The 18,530-nt window shown below is 37.7% G+C and overlaps 1 protein-coding gene across 2 annotated transcripts in view; it reads right to left on the bottom strand.

The window, feature by feature from the left end:
- The window catches only part of LOC118424246 (probable ubiquitin carboxyl-terminal hydrolase MINDY-4), a 48,635-nt gene that overhangs the window by 18,372 nt on the left and 11,733 nt on the right, over positions 1-18,530 (bottom strand). Inside the window, exons 11-17 of one of the 2 annotated variants that reach the window (XM_035832787.1) lie at positions 17,657-17,720; positions 17,031-17,096; positions 15,954-16,021; positions 15,424-15,487; positions 13,475-13,636; positions 11,766-11,946; positions 9,350-9,422 (exon numbers count right to left, since the gene is read on the bottom strand). In XM_035832787.1, the coding sequence (XP_035688680.1) occupies positions 9,350-9,422; positions 11,766-11,946; positions 13,475-13,636; positions 15,424-15,487; positions 15,954-16,021; positions 17,031-17,096; positions 17,657-17,720 (678 nt within the window). Of the gene's footprint in view, positions 1-9,349; positions 9,423-11,765; positions 11,947-12,184; positions 12,401-13,474; positions 13,637-15,423; positions 15,488-15,953; positions 16,022-17,030; positions 17,097-17,656; positions 17,721-18,530 lie in introns of those variants that run through there. The other variant, XM_035832786.1, reaches the window with a different exon arrangement.

The raw sequence follows: 18,530 nt of genomic DNA, 5'->3' as shown, positions 1-18,530 counted from the left end.
CACACAATTAGTACAATGGACAAAACCACACAATCAGCACCATGGACATAACCACACAATCAGCACCATGGACATAACCACAATTTTAGTACAATGGACATAACCGCACAATCAGCACCATGGGGACAAACCATACAATCAGGATTATGGACCACATAATCAGTAACATGGACACATCCACACAACTAACTGTCAAAGTCTAATGAGCGTATTTATCCTTATCCTTTCCTGTGACATGAAAATAGAGCTATCTTTTATACATTGTTTCCTTCGAAAAAATCTATATATCTATTCTAGACAGTAACTTCTAGCAATATTAGAATAACCAAGCCTTTCTGCATTAGAAAAAAAATGCAAGGAAATCAAAACAATTCATTTTAACAAAAGTCAAAATAATTTCATGTACCTCATTGCAACTTAAAAATGGGTCAGAGCAGGCCTTGCTAAAAGCGAGGTCTAGGATCAAGCACCCATAAATACTTTACAATTATGATGTCTTTATAACTTCTAATGTGCACTTTGCCTACCATAACCATTAAGGGCCAAGGAAATTATGATGGATAGCAATCATTATGTATTGATTTTATCATCACATGAAATATTTATTTTGCCAAAAATTGATACCATTCGTAGGGAACGCAACAACTTTGCAAAAATGTTGAAAGCTGATGATTCCATGTAACGTCTTTGCTTTGTGACATAAGATATAAAAATAGCACAATATCTTGTTATCATTAGCACAAATAGCTTGTTATAATTTAGCTACAACTTTGTAAACATGTACTCTGGCTGTACAGGGTTCGTATTGGAAGTCACACTCAGATAATGTTCCCTCCATAAAAAGAGGTATGTTGTTGGTGTGTCTGTGTGTGGAGACAGATACTATATAATTATATACAGTCAAACCTGCCCTAGCGACCACCTCTTCTCAGCGACCACCTGGCCATTTCGACCGCTTTTTCTCGGTCCCGATTTATTTTCCCATTGACGTAAGCATTAAGTGACCTTTTCTCAACGACCACCTGGCCAACACGACCGCGACCGGCCCGAATTGGGACCCACAACGACCGCATCATTTTCAAATTTGAGGTTTTCATCGATTTTTTATGATAACTAGCGCGATTTTGTGCCGAAATCGGCCAATTTGCGTCGGATTTTTGGGTTAAATTTACAGTTTACAGTGTGCGTGTTGTATTTAACATTAAAGACCCCGCTTCTTTGCGTGCCATTTGGCATTAAACACAACGGAAACCATTTATACTTTGCATCGGGCATGTTTTCAGTCGATACTCTTCTCTGCGACCACCATCCTGTCCAAATCGACCGCTTTTTTCTTGTCCCCCGGGTGGTCGTCTTGGGCAGGTTTGACTGTATTGTTAGTGTGTAGTACATGTTTTTTGCAGGTTCAGGTTCATTGTGCAAGGAAAATTCTTCTAGCAGTTTTTTGACAAGCACAATAAAAAGTGACTTGTTCAATATCTTGCTCAATGTCATATTTTAAGGAAGGCAACCTCCTTTAGTAGTGTGCATGTTGGATGAACTACACAGCTTGGATCGAACCAGAGAGTTGGCCACTAACCCCACTCTTTTAATGACAAAGCATTCCCAACTGCTCACATTTTCTTTTTTTAAATTGAAATCTAGAAGATGAAAATTGCCCAAAGTATTAAGAATAGAAACAAATCACTAGGGCTAGAGTTTAATTGTTCATGGTCGATACAGTCAAACCTGCCCAAGCAACCACCTCTTCAATTCAACCACCTGGTCATTAGTAGTGTTACGACACCACATTTTCTCGGCCCCCAAATTTTCCACATTGACGTAAGCATTGAGCAACCTTTTTAAGATGACCAGCAGGTCAACACAACCGCCAAACATTAGGACCGCACAGCACCAAAATCCTACCCATAACAACCACATAATTTTCAAGCTAGCTAGCGCAATTTTGTGCTGAAAATGGCCAGTTTGCAATGAATTTTGACTGCCATACGACGTGGAAGTCCTAAGTAAAATTGCCAAAATACGATGTAAAAATAACACCTCGCTTATTTACTTCTTCGCGTGCGTGTGCTTGTTATTTGCCATTTGTCCGGTTCCCCGTGTGGTCCTCTTGAGCTGGTTTGACTGTATTTCCAACGTACAGTTTGTCTGGAGTAAGCGACACAATCTCTAACAACTCTTGTGACCCGACTCTCTGCTCTAGAAAAACATCATTGTCAACAACATATTACAAGTCTTCGAAAATAAGTCTGTGTGATGAAAGACGAACCGAAGTGCAGTCAACGACATTTTGACCCGCAGTTTGATTGGCGAAGAGTAAGCCAATTTATCGTTCGCCAAGAGCTGCAACCTCTACCACCAACGCAGTTAGTTATAACTGTTGACAAAGCGAAGGTGAAAGACTATTTACTAAGTGGGCCTGAATCAGAAGTAAATTAGATGACCTTTTGGTCTCTGAAAGACTGTATGTCTGGAAAGAGTTTGTATCATTGCAAAACTACATGCAAAAATTACTTGTACAAGTGAGACATTCAAATAGACATTATACTAAAAGTCTATGCTGGACAATACTTTAAGACTGCAAATATTTAACAAAAACTAGAAAGGCCGACATTTGCTTGAGAGCAAATACAGCATATTTCAGCCATCTCCCTCATGCAACAATAGGTCTTGAGGTCGTTGACCCCTTTGGCCATTGGAAAATGACCAAAAAAAATCCCAAACATATCATTTTAAAGTAGTCCATGCCAAAAATTATACATGGGTCATTTGAATAGATATCTAGAGCACCCCTTTACCAATTTACGGGTCATTAGGTTGTAAATCGAGGGAACAGGAGCCAAAAATGTCCAAATTTTGTCAAAAATGGCCATAAAATCGCAAAATTAAGCGTTTTGTTGTACCGTATGGGAAAACTTTTATTGAATTTATGTGCACATAATTGAAGGGCACTTTTATACCAAATTTCAGATCATTTGGTTGTAAAACGAGGCTACAGGAGCCAAAAATGTCCTTTTTTGGTCAAAAAATGGCCAAAAATCGCAAAATTAAGCATTTTGTTGTACCGTATGCCAAAACTGTTATTGAATCTAGGTGAGCATATGATCTAGGCACCTCTGTACCAAATTTCATGTCATTCGGCTTTAATACCAGGGTACAGGAGCCCGAAATATACATAAAAATTGACAAAAACCTCGATAAAATCATTTTAAAGGCAGATATGAAAAAAATGAAAAAAACACCTGGGGGTATTGGCTTACTCTACCTTTGTGCCAAATTTCAAGTCAATCGGTTAAAAAATGGCGGCGTTGATTCGATTTGAAGATTTGACAGGAGAAAGAAAGAAAGAAAGAAACATTACGAATACAATATATTTCACCATACCTATGGTATGGCTGAAATATAATAAGAATTTTTTTTAGGTATAGTCCAGAGGGTAATGGTTTTAGGTTTCCTGTATACATTTACAAGTAGTGATTGCTGTGTGTTAACATTGTTCATCCATTAACTAGGGTTACCATGATAGCTAAGGCCCAATCTACACACAGTTTTTACCGATATCCGTGGAGATGTCGGGATGGATCTAGAACGTAGGGGGCTGGACACCCATGGCGCTTGAAGTCATAAACATATAGCGCGATTTTCCAAATGGCGTTATATGCTAATGAGCTCTCCCGAAGTCGAAATTGTCGGGGACCCCTGCTAAGCTATCGGTAAGCTATCGGGCGAATGGTCTGGACCTTTCGGGAGAAATTTTCCCGAAATCTTGACGGCGATATTGCAGTTCCATCTAGATGCTGAAAAAAGCTATCGGCGAGAGGTTGTTGGCTCGCCGGTATCGGGAAAAAACGTGTCTAGATCGTGTCTAAATTAGGATGGGCACTTACAAAATGTAGTTAAGCAGACAGAGGGCATTTCGGGTGTTTGAACACCTGTTCGAACGGGCACTTGAACCCATTCCTTAATTTGCTCAATGTGTAGGGACCAATCAGCACCCTCATCCAAAATTTGGACACTTCCAGATGTTAAGGTGGTCAAGGATGCCAGACAGAACAGCAGAGAAGTGACTGTATATAGTGTATGATAAATGTCAGAGCAAGAAGCCACTGTATATAGCATATAATTAACGCAGGAGCTAACTTCTTTCTGGATGATGCCCAGGCTAGGTCAACTGTTCATGCGTCACCTGGAATGGTTCCGAATTTAAAACTAGGATCGACACTTCTCACCACTTAAGACCAGAGAGAGCTGACTTTAGCTTTCTTTTAGCTGAGAACAGGCACATAACAAGCAGTGATAAGTTGGGCACATTTACTGTTTGCTGTGTGTGTTAACGTTGTTCATGCTTGGGACGGTTAAACTAGGATGGAAACTTCTCTTCGCTTATGCCGAGAGGGAGCTAATTTTAGCTTTCTTTTCCCTACACGTATTAGTTCACCAGTTACAAGTTTGTCTCATTTAATGTTGGTCTTGTGTGTTGGCCGTTAATGGACACTCTTTGCTAGAGGAGTAATTTTCTCAAATTGCTTTTCCAAGAAAACAAAAGTTTGCAATTAGGTTTTTCTGAGAAGGGACACACTTGGGATCGGGTAGCATTCAAAAGAATCGTTGGCATAGGACTGGTACGTTTACCAGTAGCCATAAGTTTGCCACATATAATGTAAGTCTGGTGCATGTTTTGGACGTTGAAGACTGTCAACTAGGATGGACACTCTTCGCTAGAGGAGTAATTTTCTCAAATTGCTTTTCAAAGAAAACAAGAGCTTGCAATTAGGTTTTTCTGGGAAGGGACACACTTGGGATTCGGTAGCATTCAATGGAGTCATTCACCCGCAATCAGTGAATTACTTTTTCTCTGAGGGGTGATCTTCATTGGAAAACAAGAATAATTTTGTTATCTAGTGTGCCTTAAAAGAAGTCCATGAATTTATATAAAAGGCTATTTTGGTTCATTTATATGAATGGCATTATTGACTAACAGCATAACTGTGCTGTGTGTATGTGTGCAAATAAAAGACAAAATTTGGAAAAAGCAAAAATTGCCTTCATTTGAAAACCTACGTGGTCACGACAGGAACTTAAAAAATGACATACAGAGTATGGCACACCAAAGAATACACGCTTAATTTTTGTGGTTTGGCATTATATGCCATATGCCATAAGTATCCGTTTTCCAACATCTTTTGTAATATAGGGCATTTTTTGAGCTGCTTTGTACAATTTACAGTACAGTCAAACCTGTGTTAGCGGCCACCTTTGCATAGCAACCACCTGGCCATTGCAGTCACTTTTTGTCGGTCCTTGATGGTTTTTCCCCATTGAACTTAGCATTAGGAAATAGTCCCTTGAGTGGTTGCTATAGGCAGGTTTGACTGTACAGTCTAATTTAAAACATGGGCCTTGTACAATATACTATGCACCTTAAAAAACGTTTAAGGGTCGAGCAGTTTACTTGCAGGCTGATAATGAATTTTGATAAGGCTTCTTAGCCCAAGAAGTGGAAGCAAAGTGGTTCCTAAATGGAAATACTTCAATTGACCCAAATACATTTTGTACAACCATAAAAATAAGTCCTGATGCTGCACTATCTAATACGTTTTTGATCCACGAAAAATGTTGAGTACCAAAACTGTTGGCAGCAAGTGTCCCATCTTCTTTAATGTTCAAGGCTAAAAACTCTTGATTATGGAATGAATAACTTTAAAACATCTTCCTTATAAGATTCAAGTACCCTTCAACTCAATGTCAAAAAAAAAAGCTTGAGTTCATGAGATTAAAAATTGAGATGCTCTTTAGCTAAACTCTTGGATGACTTGCAATCCAAGAAGCAGTGAATAATAATGAAATATTCCTAGAGGGGGAAAATGGTTGAGCTAAGTACTCGACACATCTATTGGGTAGTAATGCAGAAGAAGACGGGAACTGTTCACTGTCAGATTTGTCTGTGCATGAATCATTATGGGAAATCCCTCTACGCTGGTTACAACAAAGCATAGGAGACCAAATTACAGCATAGGGGATACAAATCACAGCAAAGGGAATACAACTCACAGCATAGGGGTACAAATCACAGCATAGTGGGGATACAAATCACAGCATAGTGGGGATACAAATCACAGCATAGGGGATACAAATGTCAGCATAGGGGATACAGATGTCAGCATAGGGGATACAAAACACAAAACTCTTTTCTTTACTGCTCTGGTGAGAACCCTGGGGCTCATTGACTGACAAAAACTGGTCGACACTAAAAATCTGCAGCAGTCAAAAGCACACCAGCCATTTTGCTGCCATAAATATCCTTTAAAAGCTTGCCGATCTAGACTTGTGCAAGTTATTTTTCTGCTCTGAGAAACCAGCATTACTTCTAAAGAAGCTGGTTGTATACTAACCTATATTAGCGGGCACCTTTGCATAGCAGCCACCTGGCCATAGTGACCACTTTTTGTCTGTCCCTTGGATTTGTAATGATTAAGAAATAGGCTTAGCGGCCACCGGTCCAACGCGGCCATGGCCACACGATTTCCGGTCCCGTTGATACAGAAACACTGCCTATTGCAACCATACTGCAGCCTTATGTCACCCTGCACCGAGTTTGAAATGGTAGTTTGTGAGGATTTGGAGTTCCTGACAGGGTCATTTTGGCTGCAAGTCTTTGTTGGTGAATTTACCGATCAAAACAATGTTATGAGGTGAGAAAGTTTAGTGGGAACTAAAATCATGTGTAGCTTGCTCATGGTCAAATGATCAACATTTTCTTCATAGTGGCCACCTGTCTATAGTGGCCACTTTTTTCCAGTCCTTTGAGTGGCCGCTATAGTCTGACTGTATATCCAATATGCTGTAGCTCTCACAATTAAATTTTCAGCACCAAGGACAAGCCATATGTTGTAAATTAGCACAAAAGTTCATCTGTGATGGTAGAATGCATTATGGAGCGTTTCTAACAGTTATAAAGTGTTAAAAACTCTCCCTGTGTGGTAAATATTTATAATTCAAATCAAAACAAGAGCCCTTAAGTCCAAGAGGGCAAGATAGCCATATACGTAATCAAGTCGTTAAAACAAATATGCACAAAAATCAGGGATTTTGCTTCCAGATTAAGGCTCAAAATAGTAACCAGAGTGTTAATATTTATAATTCAAATATAAACAAGAGCCCTTAAACTACAAGCGGGTAAGAGAGCCATATACGTAATCAAGTTGTTGAAACTAAATGCACAGAAATCCAGGGTTTTGCATCCCACTTAAAGGCCCAAGATAGATCAAAGGTAAATATCAGCAATTAATTTTAATTACTTTAATTATAAACCTTTCATTATAAGGAGAAAATTGCATAGCATCACTAGAGGATTTGTATCTTGATGAATCTTTTGATGTCACTGGGAATCAGTATGAAAATTTTACATCTCCAATTATTTTGTGACAAGAAATCATTAACTGATCCTTTGCCTAATCCAAATCATCACAGGTACTCTAAAGTTTCTGCACCGGAAATTATTTATCATGAGTAATGATGCAAAAATTGATCTGTCAAGGAGTCATACATGAAACTTATTACAAATTCACATGCCAAGCAAACTTTCTTGTAGATTGGCATTTAGCTTAAGTTTGTAAAGTAGGTCATTTTTTTAGGTGCTGTTTATATATACATGTATGTGTACAGTACGCGTACCAAAATCCAAACTACGATTCTAAACTCAGCTCAGGGTAACATACGGCTGGTGTATGATCGCAATAGGCGGTGTTTTCGTATCTATGGGACCGGAAATCGTGTAGCCGTGGCCGCGTTGGACAGGTGGCTGCTACAGACTATTTCTTAATGCTTAAGTCAATGGGAAAAATCCAAGGGACTAACAAAAAGTGACCGCAATGGCCAGGTGGTTGCTATACAAAGGTGGCCGCTAATGCAGGTTTGACTGTGTGTGTGCCAGTGTGCATGTGAGTGTGTGTCTGTGGACAAGATAACTCGAGATGCTGTCGATGGATTTGAATATTTAGAAGATGAGTGAGGGTTTGAAATAAAGGGCAAGTTTGATAATGGACCCCTAGCATCTTTCTAAGGTACTGCGATGGAACTTTTGGTTTAAATATGAGGAATAAAACGTCTGTGGTGCGTTGATTTCTTGCTAAATGGTCAACACAAACATAAGAAATATTTTAGGATCTACATGTACAGTATTTTGTGAAACAGATCTCTTCTCTAAAAAAATGCTGACATTTTGATCCAATTACAAAATATTACTGATAGACAATTTCCCACTTTCATATTGTGTAAGGAGTCAGAAAATCAATTTAAACAACATTACCCAACCCCCCGAGTATTGTAACACTGGTGAGTATTACACGTATTAGTCTATAGGTACAGAGCAAATAGCCACTTGCCTTTCAGACGTACGAAAGGCCTTTCAGACTTCTTGGAGCCACCAATAAAAGTAGTTACTGTATTTATTCTAGGTACTGTACATTATTTGGTTAGGGCAAATTGTAAAATTGGCCTTAGGCCACACCAATTTAATTTCTTGGTTCACGGATTTTTTCATAAAAAATATGGAGCGAGAGGGCGAAATAAAAATAAAAATTGTAAAATGGTTTGGGTAAAGGTAACGGCTAATCCAAAATATAAAGAAAAAAAGTTTTCAGCTTGAAAAAAGTACAAAAACACTATTATTGTACAGTCACAGCACCTGTACCCACGCTTTTAGGAGCTTATATAATATAAAGGCCAATTTGCTACACCAGAAAGTTGGTGAATGGTTTCATTAATGGGGAAAACTTGATGAGTGGTAATTTTTATTTTTATTTTTTTTTCCAAAAAATAGGAGCGACCGAATCCGTGAACCAAGAAATTAAATTGGTGTGGCCTTATGTCCATTGATAAGGTTTGCAATTATAGTAAAGGCAGATCTAAGTTATTGTGTTGAATATTATTGATTGCAAGTGTCTTTTGTTATCACCTTTGCCAAGAGAATGATGTTTTCGGTGCATTTTATTTGAAAGTATGTTTGCATGTCTGTCTATTTGCGTACAGCATAACGCAAAAGCTGTGTATAGGTAATTAACCTAATATATAGATAACATATAGAGTGTGGGTTGGGGTGAGGAAAATGGAAGACAAGAATGGGCCACCTAAAGACTTCCTTAGGTACTGCAGTGGAACTGTTTTTCAGATGTTGAAAATAGCTATGGATAGGGAACTTGTTTTTTTTATTTATGTATTAAATGACAAAAAAACTTAATCTCAAAGCAGAGGGCAAAAATTATCTTAAACAAAGTTTAACAAAGATTAATTGATCAGGCTGATAGTTATTGATTAGTCAGTAATATCTGATTGATTGATTGGCACTTACTTTGTCCGGATACAGTGCTCCAATGGTGGTATTAGTTCTCCCTCCCCTGGAGGCTGGTAGGGATGTAAGTTGTCTGAAGTTAAAGAAGAAAACAAAACTTTATCAATACAGTATAGAACAAAAATCATTCCAAAGAGTTAAAATGTTTCTAAAAGTCCTTCTGAATCATTCATTCAGTAACATTACCTATCTGGAATGTATTCAAAAGAATCTGCTTTCATGTTATATTCAAGTTCAGCATCATATCTTTTCTGAATCACAACAAATGAAAGAAATAAGGCTAGCCAACAATATACATCTTGTATATACATATATGAGACAAAATGTATTTTATGGAACTCTATAACACTAGTTCACCTTTATCCGCGAGGTGACCTTTTTTTTTATCGGTTGTCTTTAAAAACAAAAGATTTAGGAGTATTAAGTCTGCGGACAGTGGTTTCAAATTTGCAATATTTTCAAAATGTTCCGATTTGAAACCACCGTCTGTTGACTTTATATCCTTAAGTATGCTTTTTCTTACAAACAACGGATATTGGTCACCTCGGATTAAGGTGAACCAGCGTAAGATTAATAACAACATTCTGGTGTTTTCCAGAAACAGTCTAATGCCCATTTCTGATTTTTACCCTTGCAAGACTTTCCCATGAATAATTAACGTAACATCAAGATTTTCAGCTAATTCTCAAAACAGCATAAAGCAGTAACATGCTGTACACAATGTTTAAGGTTCCCTTGATATTAGTTTTCCAAGAAATATTTGTAAGGTTTCTTGGAAATCTTCATGCCCTGGGTGCTTCATATCACATAGTATTACATGCATGAACTAAAATTTACCTTATCCAGTGACCCATGCTTAAATTTACATCTATATTGGCTGTGATATGTTTCTACTAAAATCAATTGAAAACAAAAAATTACGGTATTGAACCACTGCGAAAACCTCAACATTAACAGTATTTTTCTGCCTCGTGACACTAGCTTTATGCTGTTGAAAACATACTGTTGAAAACTCAGAGTCTTCCATGTGTAAACTAATTCCCAAACCCTGACCTTTCTCCTCAAGACATGCATCCATTTTGCTTTCGCATACCTGCAGGTCTTGTCATAACAAGGCTTATCACAATCTTTCAGATGCGAGGTGCCCAATTTCTGATTGGCAACGGCGATAAAAGTGTCAAAATTCCCATATTAACCGGTGACATACAGCTTGAAGCTCTAAAGCTAATCAACACATACTTGTATCTTGAAAATTGTATATTGTCAAAAGTTTGTCATAAGATTGATTGAACAATGCTGATTGGTCACGAAGGTAATTGCGTCAACATGACATTTTTAAGAGTGATATATTGCTCTCAGGACGGAAGCTCAGTACATGATGTATGTTTGTACATTAACGAATGTTTGTTATATAAGATGATGAAAGATTGCTGATTGGCCACATGGGTAAATGCGTCAAGATTTGTAAATGGGTGAGATTTGGCCTCAAGGTCTAAAGCTAACGAAGACGTTCTGTACATTCATCAAAAGTCTGGCAAGAGTTTGATTGAAAATTGGTAACCTCCAAGTAGCCTGAGTACCAATTGAGTAGTAGTTTGCTTGGATGTTCACTAAGTCTGCTGCCCATTTGAGTAACTGTACATTCAAACCTTTTGGTGAATTAAGGAATGTGTTTTAGAGCACTCGTTTGATGACAACTGGCCTTTCCGTAATCAAAGGGAGACTGTTTTGAGTGTTGGAACACCTGTTAAAAGCGCTCAAACGCGATTCCAGACATTAGAGATGTCAAGGGACCCAGACGAAATAGCAGAGAAGTGACTGTTTACGTTCATAGTGTATAGTCATTCATCTGCAAGTGTTCCACTGGGTTTCTCTCATGGGTATATTTGCCATTCATTTCAGCATTAAACTCAAATAGAGAAACATGCACCCCAACTTGGCAACATTTTGAAGCACCTTTAGGGTTTTGAAAAATTAAAAACATTTAGTTAGTTGGTCGACGCACAGGATTTCACTGTATACCGTCGGGGTTTTATCGTCCCTTTCAGGGTGACATACCCTTTCTTTGGCTGATACAAGACTTGGTGTGCCACGTCTCCCGTCCAGGTGATTTGCAGTGAATCACCAACTCCAGACAGAAGAACTTACTCCATCCCACACTGCACCTTCACACGTGTGGTGGGTTCTTTAATGTGCCTGTTGTGTGGCTCTCCCCAGACACGGGACCTCCATGTAACGTCCTATTTAAGGGACGGTCCTGGCCAAAGCTACATGTAGGTGCTCATTTGCACCTGAATAAATTGAGGAAAGCTGTGAAAAGTACCTTTTCCAAGGGCACAATATCGGTGACGCGCAGCCAGATTTGAATGCAATCTCGTAAAAATGTGCTTTTGATTTAAATCAAGAAAATGCTTACCAACTGTGAGGCGTATTTGTTCGTCCTGTCTGGCGAGTCCGTCATAGTAGTACAGGTCGAAGCGGCGCTCGTATTTCCAGTCGTTCATGAGTTCTTTCCTTATACAGAAGAGTACGGAGAAGTGACTCTCACTGCACACCACCCAGATGGGGTAACGGGGGGTCTTCATGTAGGTGCCAACCTGGAGTGGGATGGGAGGGGGGCAGGGTTAGAAAAGTCCATTTCCAGTCGTTCATGAGTTCCTTCCTGAGACAGAAGAGTACGGAGAAGTGACTCTCACTGCACACCACCCAGATGGGGTAACGGGGGGTCTTCATGTAGGTGCCAACCTGGAATGGGACGGGAGGGGGGTAGGGTTAGAAAAATCCATTTCCAGTCGTTCATGATATATAATGATCCTTCCTGAGACAGAAGAGTACAGAGAAGACTTGCTCTCACTGCACACCACCCAGATGGGGTAACGGGGGGTCTTCATGTAGGTGCCAACCTGGAATGGGATGGGAGGGGGGTAGGGTTAGAAAAGTCCATTTCCAGTCGTTCATGAGTTCTTTCCTTATACAGAAGAGTACGGAGAAGTGACTCTCACTGCACACCACCCAGATGGGGTAACGGGGGGTCTTCATGTAGGTGCCAACCTGGAATGGGATGGGAGGGGGGTAGGGTTAGAAAAGTCCATTTCCAGTCGTTCATGAGTTCCTTCCTGAGACAGAAGAGTACAGAGAAGTGACTCTCACTGCACACCACCCAGATGGGGTAACGGGGGGTCTTCATGTAGGTGCCAACCTGGAATGGGCGTGAAGTAAAGGTATATAAAAAAAGAGCACTAAGTCTTCAAAACCTTATTTCAACAGTCAAAGCTCAAGGGAAGAAACATGACTAGTAGAAGAGGAGCTCCTGAATAAATCCTTTCTTTTTTACCATGTTGTTATGTTTGCTAAGGAGAATATACATTTTTACAGTCAATCTAGTTGTTTTGTGTCCCTTTTTTCTATGAGAGTGTTATTTTTTAAGTTTAGTGAATGGCAAGATTCATAAGAAATATGGTAACCGTTGTCAGTAAAAATGGTGTTTTTCATTAACTTTGAATTGACTATTAAACATCTTTCATGCATGCTATAAGAATATAATTATAATGGTCCTTCTTTTTCATATCTTGGTCTAACATTATCTTTTAGTACTTTTAACAATCCTAGAGTGCTCAAAAGCTATGTGATTGTCAAGAAAATGTACAATCCATTGTTTCTGATAAGACATGCATGTCATATCGAAACGATTATATAAAAGATTGGTTTATTGTATTTCAAAATGATAGTATGATAAATTACCATCAATTCCCATAATTCCACTTTTTTCAATATCTCAATATCATTTTGAAATTTTATCCATTCATTTTTTTGTATTTCTCAGGACTACTGATGCACTGTATAATCTATCTCTTCAAATCCCTTGTTTTCTCAAGTGGTTACTGTAACAGTTGTATTGTTATCGGGTGGTATTAAGAGAGTAACTGTTGATGTTAAGTATACCTGATTGGAAAGGTGTTTGAAAGTAAAGTGTTGGCAGGATAATTTAGGCACTTTTGGTTTTCAACTCTTTTCACATATTTTTGTAGACCTTGGGCTCATGATGCAATAATTATTGATAAAGAAGCAAAAGGTGTGGCAAACTGAAATCAAGATTTTAAAGTTATGCTTGCAACTGTTACCTACCTGGCAAGACCCATAGTGTTCGAAGAGTGAGAGGAGACCGATCTCGCTCCTACTCCCCACCCCCCTGAGGATCATGGTTTCCCCACCCCCAGAGTCCAGCTCCACCGTGTCGTTAAACACGTTAGACACAGCTTTTCCCGTCAGGAATAGGTTCACCATTTCCTGCAAACAACAAAAAAAAAAGGTTAAAATCTTAGAAATGATCAAATCTAAAAAGGTATACAAAACTGTAGAAATGTTCATTTAGCTTGCTGTTGTATTCGTGAGTTATATATATCCAGGTTGAACTAGTAATACTGTAAATGCACTTAAATTCGCGGGGATTTAATTTCGCGGTAACACCATAGACTGCAGTCTAAAACAATAATGGAAAATGTTTGCGGTCGGTGGTTTTATGTTTGCGGTGAAGTGGACACCGCAAAAACCGCGAACATTAATCCAGCGCAAATATTTCTGCATAATTTACAGTAGTAACTTTGAAGGTAGTCCCAAAGCAGATCCTATATGTTGGGATGACGCTATCTCATCTCACTGTAGGATCTGCTTGGAGATTAGTAGTATAGGTGGCAGAGGGTGTCTTAAGTCACGACAGATGAGTCTGGTTTTCTTTTTATTGTTACATACTGAAAAAAAGTAAGCATTTGCTCACTGCAAACAAAAACATATAGCGATAAAACATTGAATATCAAGACAGTGAAAAGTTGCTTCAGGTCGGTATATAGATTGTTTCAGTACTTGGTCTGTACCAGGGTTGGACAAGTCCACTAGCCTGATTGCCCCCAGCAATTGAAAGTGCCGATTGGGCAAGTGCATGTCCTACCCCACTTGCCCGATCGGGCAAGTAAGATTTTTCCATAAAAGAGATTACATGTTACCTTTCACAGTGAAATAGCATCAAGCATTGATCAATACAGAAAAGTAGAGCCAACAATAAAAGAATTCCAATGATGAAATTGAAAATACTTACTTATACTTATAGACAAATGTCTTTTAAATGTCCGGAAAAGTTAGTTCGGGCAATTAAACTTTCTAAAATGTACTTGCCTGATAGGACAAGTGAAATTTAGAAAACTTGTCCAACCCTTACCTGTAGGGTAAGTGAGCTTTATTGAATTTGTACAAACCTGTCATACAGAAAATATAAAAGGAGACCCTAATAAATGTTATTCAGCACCAGGGACAGGACCAACATAGATGAAGTTTATCACCAGTGACAGAAATGTCATAGAGAATATAAAAGATAGCAGTTTGGATAAAGAATGCCATTGGAAATGTCACTTAACATTATGGTTATGCTTATTAGTGGGAAATCTGATGTTGTTTTAGAAGCAATTTCGACAGAAAGGGCAGCAAAGTTCATATACAATTACAGGACAAATGTCAAATAACTGATGTCAGTTTTCATGTCAACTCAATATTATGGAAAGAAATGTCAAAATTCAAACTAATTTCGTGTGTATAATCATATATCATGGTATGAATGGAATATAATGGTAGTAGTATACATGTATGCTTTGTACAAGCGTAATGGAAAATTACTAAATTAATATATATCATTCAAGTTGTCAACATTTGGTAATACATAGAAAATATGTGCAAAAGTTTGAATGTAAATGTCATGTACCGTAAATTGTTTTAAGTTTGACGTGGAAAATATTTTGCAGTAGGAAAGGAAAGACCAGTTTGTGTTTTAAAACAAATTGGTGTTTTCAGTACCAAGGACAGAGAAAATTGGAATTCTAAGGGGTTTAGCCTGCTTTGCTTAACAAATATTTCAAACAATTTATCTAAAGAATATCAATAAAAAGAGAATTCATGAGAGTCGGAACATTTCACAAATCCTATTTTGTTTTATAGCAAAAATGGATGCTAACAGCACTCCAAAAACTTGCATGCACTTTGGATAGATATCACTAGGGGTCTCTTTTAAACAGTCACAATTCCCTCACCTGTGTGCAGTAGCCGTGTGCTCCTATCAACTTGGTAGTGGGCTCATCCATGTCAGAGATGACACTAGGAAATTCAAGAATATATATGACTTTAATCTAACAAAGAAGCAAAGAAACAAACAGACAAATCAAAACTGTTACAATCCTGTCTCAAATTTTTTCGCAACAAGTATGCTTGTATACAGAGAGTTATGAAAGATTTACTTCGCATAAAAATAGATCAATTGCATTTTGAAATTATTCTCAAACTCCCTGTTCTACATTAAGTTAGTATTTGATGTCATATTTATCTGACAGTGTGCATTATGAATAGCCAACATATTTCCCTTTTAATTAAAATGATTAGAAAGACTGAATAGGAATAAAAAATATAGCTTAAAAAGAACATTTGGTACTGAATATATGTACATAATTATGTGTAGCTAGTATACATTTGTATGTCTATCTAATAAGAGACAAGAAGTACATAATAGGTTAATAATTTGATTCATATCTGATTCATTAAAAAATATATAATATTATTCTCTTACTGGTCAATACTTCTAGACAGGATTGCAGAGTACAGGACCAGAATAGTGGCATACTGGTTGGTCTCAAACTGAAATAGAATTAAGAAATACAATCATTACCAAAAATGATTTTTGCTCCTTTTGCTTACCTCATGGACGATTCTTATATGAAGAGAAATATTCTTGTGGGAAGAAAATGAAGAATAGAATTCTAAGCAAAACAAGAAACTACCAAAAATCTTAATTCTCACACAAAGAACAATTTTCTTATTCTTCTTTGGTGAAGAAAATTTTTCTCACACCTAAGAATTTTCTAGAACTTTAAGCAAAATCTTCTTGTTTTTTTCTTATGATGCAAGAAAAAATTCTAGAAATGCTTGCTTTTTTATAACTCTTAATAAATACAAGAATTTTTGCTCTTGATGGAAGAAAAGTATTCTTCATGTAAGAGTATTAATCTCAAAAATGAGTCAAAAAATTTGCTTGCCCCATGGACAAGCAAGATTTCTTGGGAACAGAATAATTTTCTTCCTGGAAGATAAATTTTCTCTGAGGAGGAAAAACAAGATACACAAAAAAAAAGTCATTTTTGGTAGTGATGTTGGTAGTGGCAAAGACATAAATTTCTAACAAGAAGCTTTTGGCAATACACATGTACAATTTATCATCTTTCAGGAATGGTATATGCATAATAGTAACCAAAAATCTAATCATTTTGAGGTCTCATCAAGATATTAGATAAAAAAAGGTACAAGTGGATGGAAAAGGCGTATATGACATACATGTATACTGCTCCCTCCTCCAATATACATGACTGTATATCCTAACTAAAGAAAATTAATTATCTGTAAATGAAAAGTCATAACTGTTTTGCTGTCCTTCTAACACTTAGCACAATACATATCCATGTACATACACACATACATTATAATGCACATACAGATATTGCTACCAAACACATTTTTATCTTTCTTGGTGATATGTACATGTTATATAGTACATGTAATACCATGAATACCAAATTAACAGTAAGAGTGCAAGTTCTGAATTACAAGCAGGCTTTTTGCAGTTTTCATGGAACCCATTTCAGTTACTCACCAGAGAAATGTTCTGTTTGATAAAAGCTTCCAAATCCCCCTGGGAGTCCACAGTGTTCAGCATCAGCTAATGTAAGGGGAGACAGAAATGTTGTTACTTAATGTTTTAACACTTAGGGATGTGTACTTAAGCTGTGAAGACTTTTAGCAAGGAGGTGGTAGTTTGAGAAAGAAAATAAAGTCGCATACTACCAAAAATAATATTATATAGCTCTTTTCTATTTTCATTAATCTTTCTTTTGTGTTCTACATGTCCTTTCGGTATAACTGTTCTATATGATTGTGTACCCTGTGTTTGGAAAATTGATTAAAAAATTATTAATAAAAAAATAACAATTTGTAACTGTGTATTTCACATTTTCTTAATATTTAGAATTGATATAAGCTTCAAAAAGCTTTCCTGTAAACAAGATTTGTGAAAGAAACTTTTAGCTTTATTGTATACACAAAATTAACAATTCTTTTTATTCAGTTGAATATACTTAATATCATAAATTGGTGACAAGCTTTTCCAAACTTTGGTAACACTGACAACTGATAAGGCAAAATAGTAAAACAAACAAATAAAAGATAGACAAAGCACATACTTTTGTCCATTTTTCTCTATGTAACAGTAACAAAACTCACAGTTTCTGTTAGGTTATCCTGTCTGTATCTGGCCCCTCCCTGGAACTGTTTTCGTCCTGAAGGCCTGTAGGTAGGGAAGAAAGTATTGTTAGAAATACTATAAATGTATTTAAGTTTGCGGGGATTTAATTTCGCCGTAGCTGGAAAAAGGACTTTTCGCGGTGGTTTTAAGTTCGCGGTAGTACCATGCACTGTATCCTCTTACTGCCATTGAAAAATGTTCGTGGTGGTTTTAAGCTCGCGGTGAAGTGGCCACCGTGAAAACCGCGAACATTAAACCACTGCAAAAGTTTCAAAACTACTTTTTACAGTAGTTGAAAGGTGGGCCAACTACTATCTCCACATAGTATTACACCGTAACCAAGAATTGAATTGCCATTGAGCATACGACTGACAGGGCTAAATTGTTCTTGTTGTATTATTGGGTGGGCTAACTTCAACTCTCTCGTCGCAGCCAGGGGCTGAATTGCAAGGAGCTTACAATAGGCAAGGGTCTGGAGCGAGCTGCCATTCCAGTGACACCCTTGCAAGAGTCTGGAGAAAGCTGCCATTCGGCACCACTCAGGTGACCTCACTACGACAGTGCTATTTGCCTCAGGTGCAGCCAAAAGACTGTTGGGTTGAAGCACTTACAATGGGAAGAACCCCAAACCTTTTTGATAAGTGTGGTGGGATCAGGGTTGTAGCCAGCCAGAAATCATTTTCCGTCTCCTCAATTATGAATGGCTTTGCTGTAGCATTTCTAGGGAAAAGTTTGAAATCTAGACCCTCTGAAACGCTATTTCGTGCATTTTGAGGGTTAAATTTTGCTCACAGAGGACGGAATGGGCAAAATTTTTTTCCCATCCCCAGCTGCAAAATACTGTCAAAGGAC

This window comes from Branchiostoma floridae, chromosome 10, assembly GCF_000003815.2.
Source record: "Branchiostoma floridae strain S238N-H82 chromosome 10, Bfl_VNyyK, whole genome shotgun sequence".
In the NCBI taxonomy this organism is placed as follows: domain Eukaryota; kingdom Metazoa; phylum Chordata; class Leptocardii; order Amphioxiformes; family Branchiostomatidae; genus Branchiostoma; species Branchiostoma floridae.
Note: the sequence above shows the minus strand (reverse complement) of the source record. Positions and strands in the feature narration are given on the sequence as shown.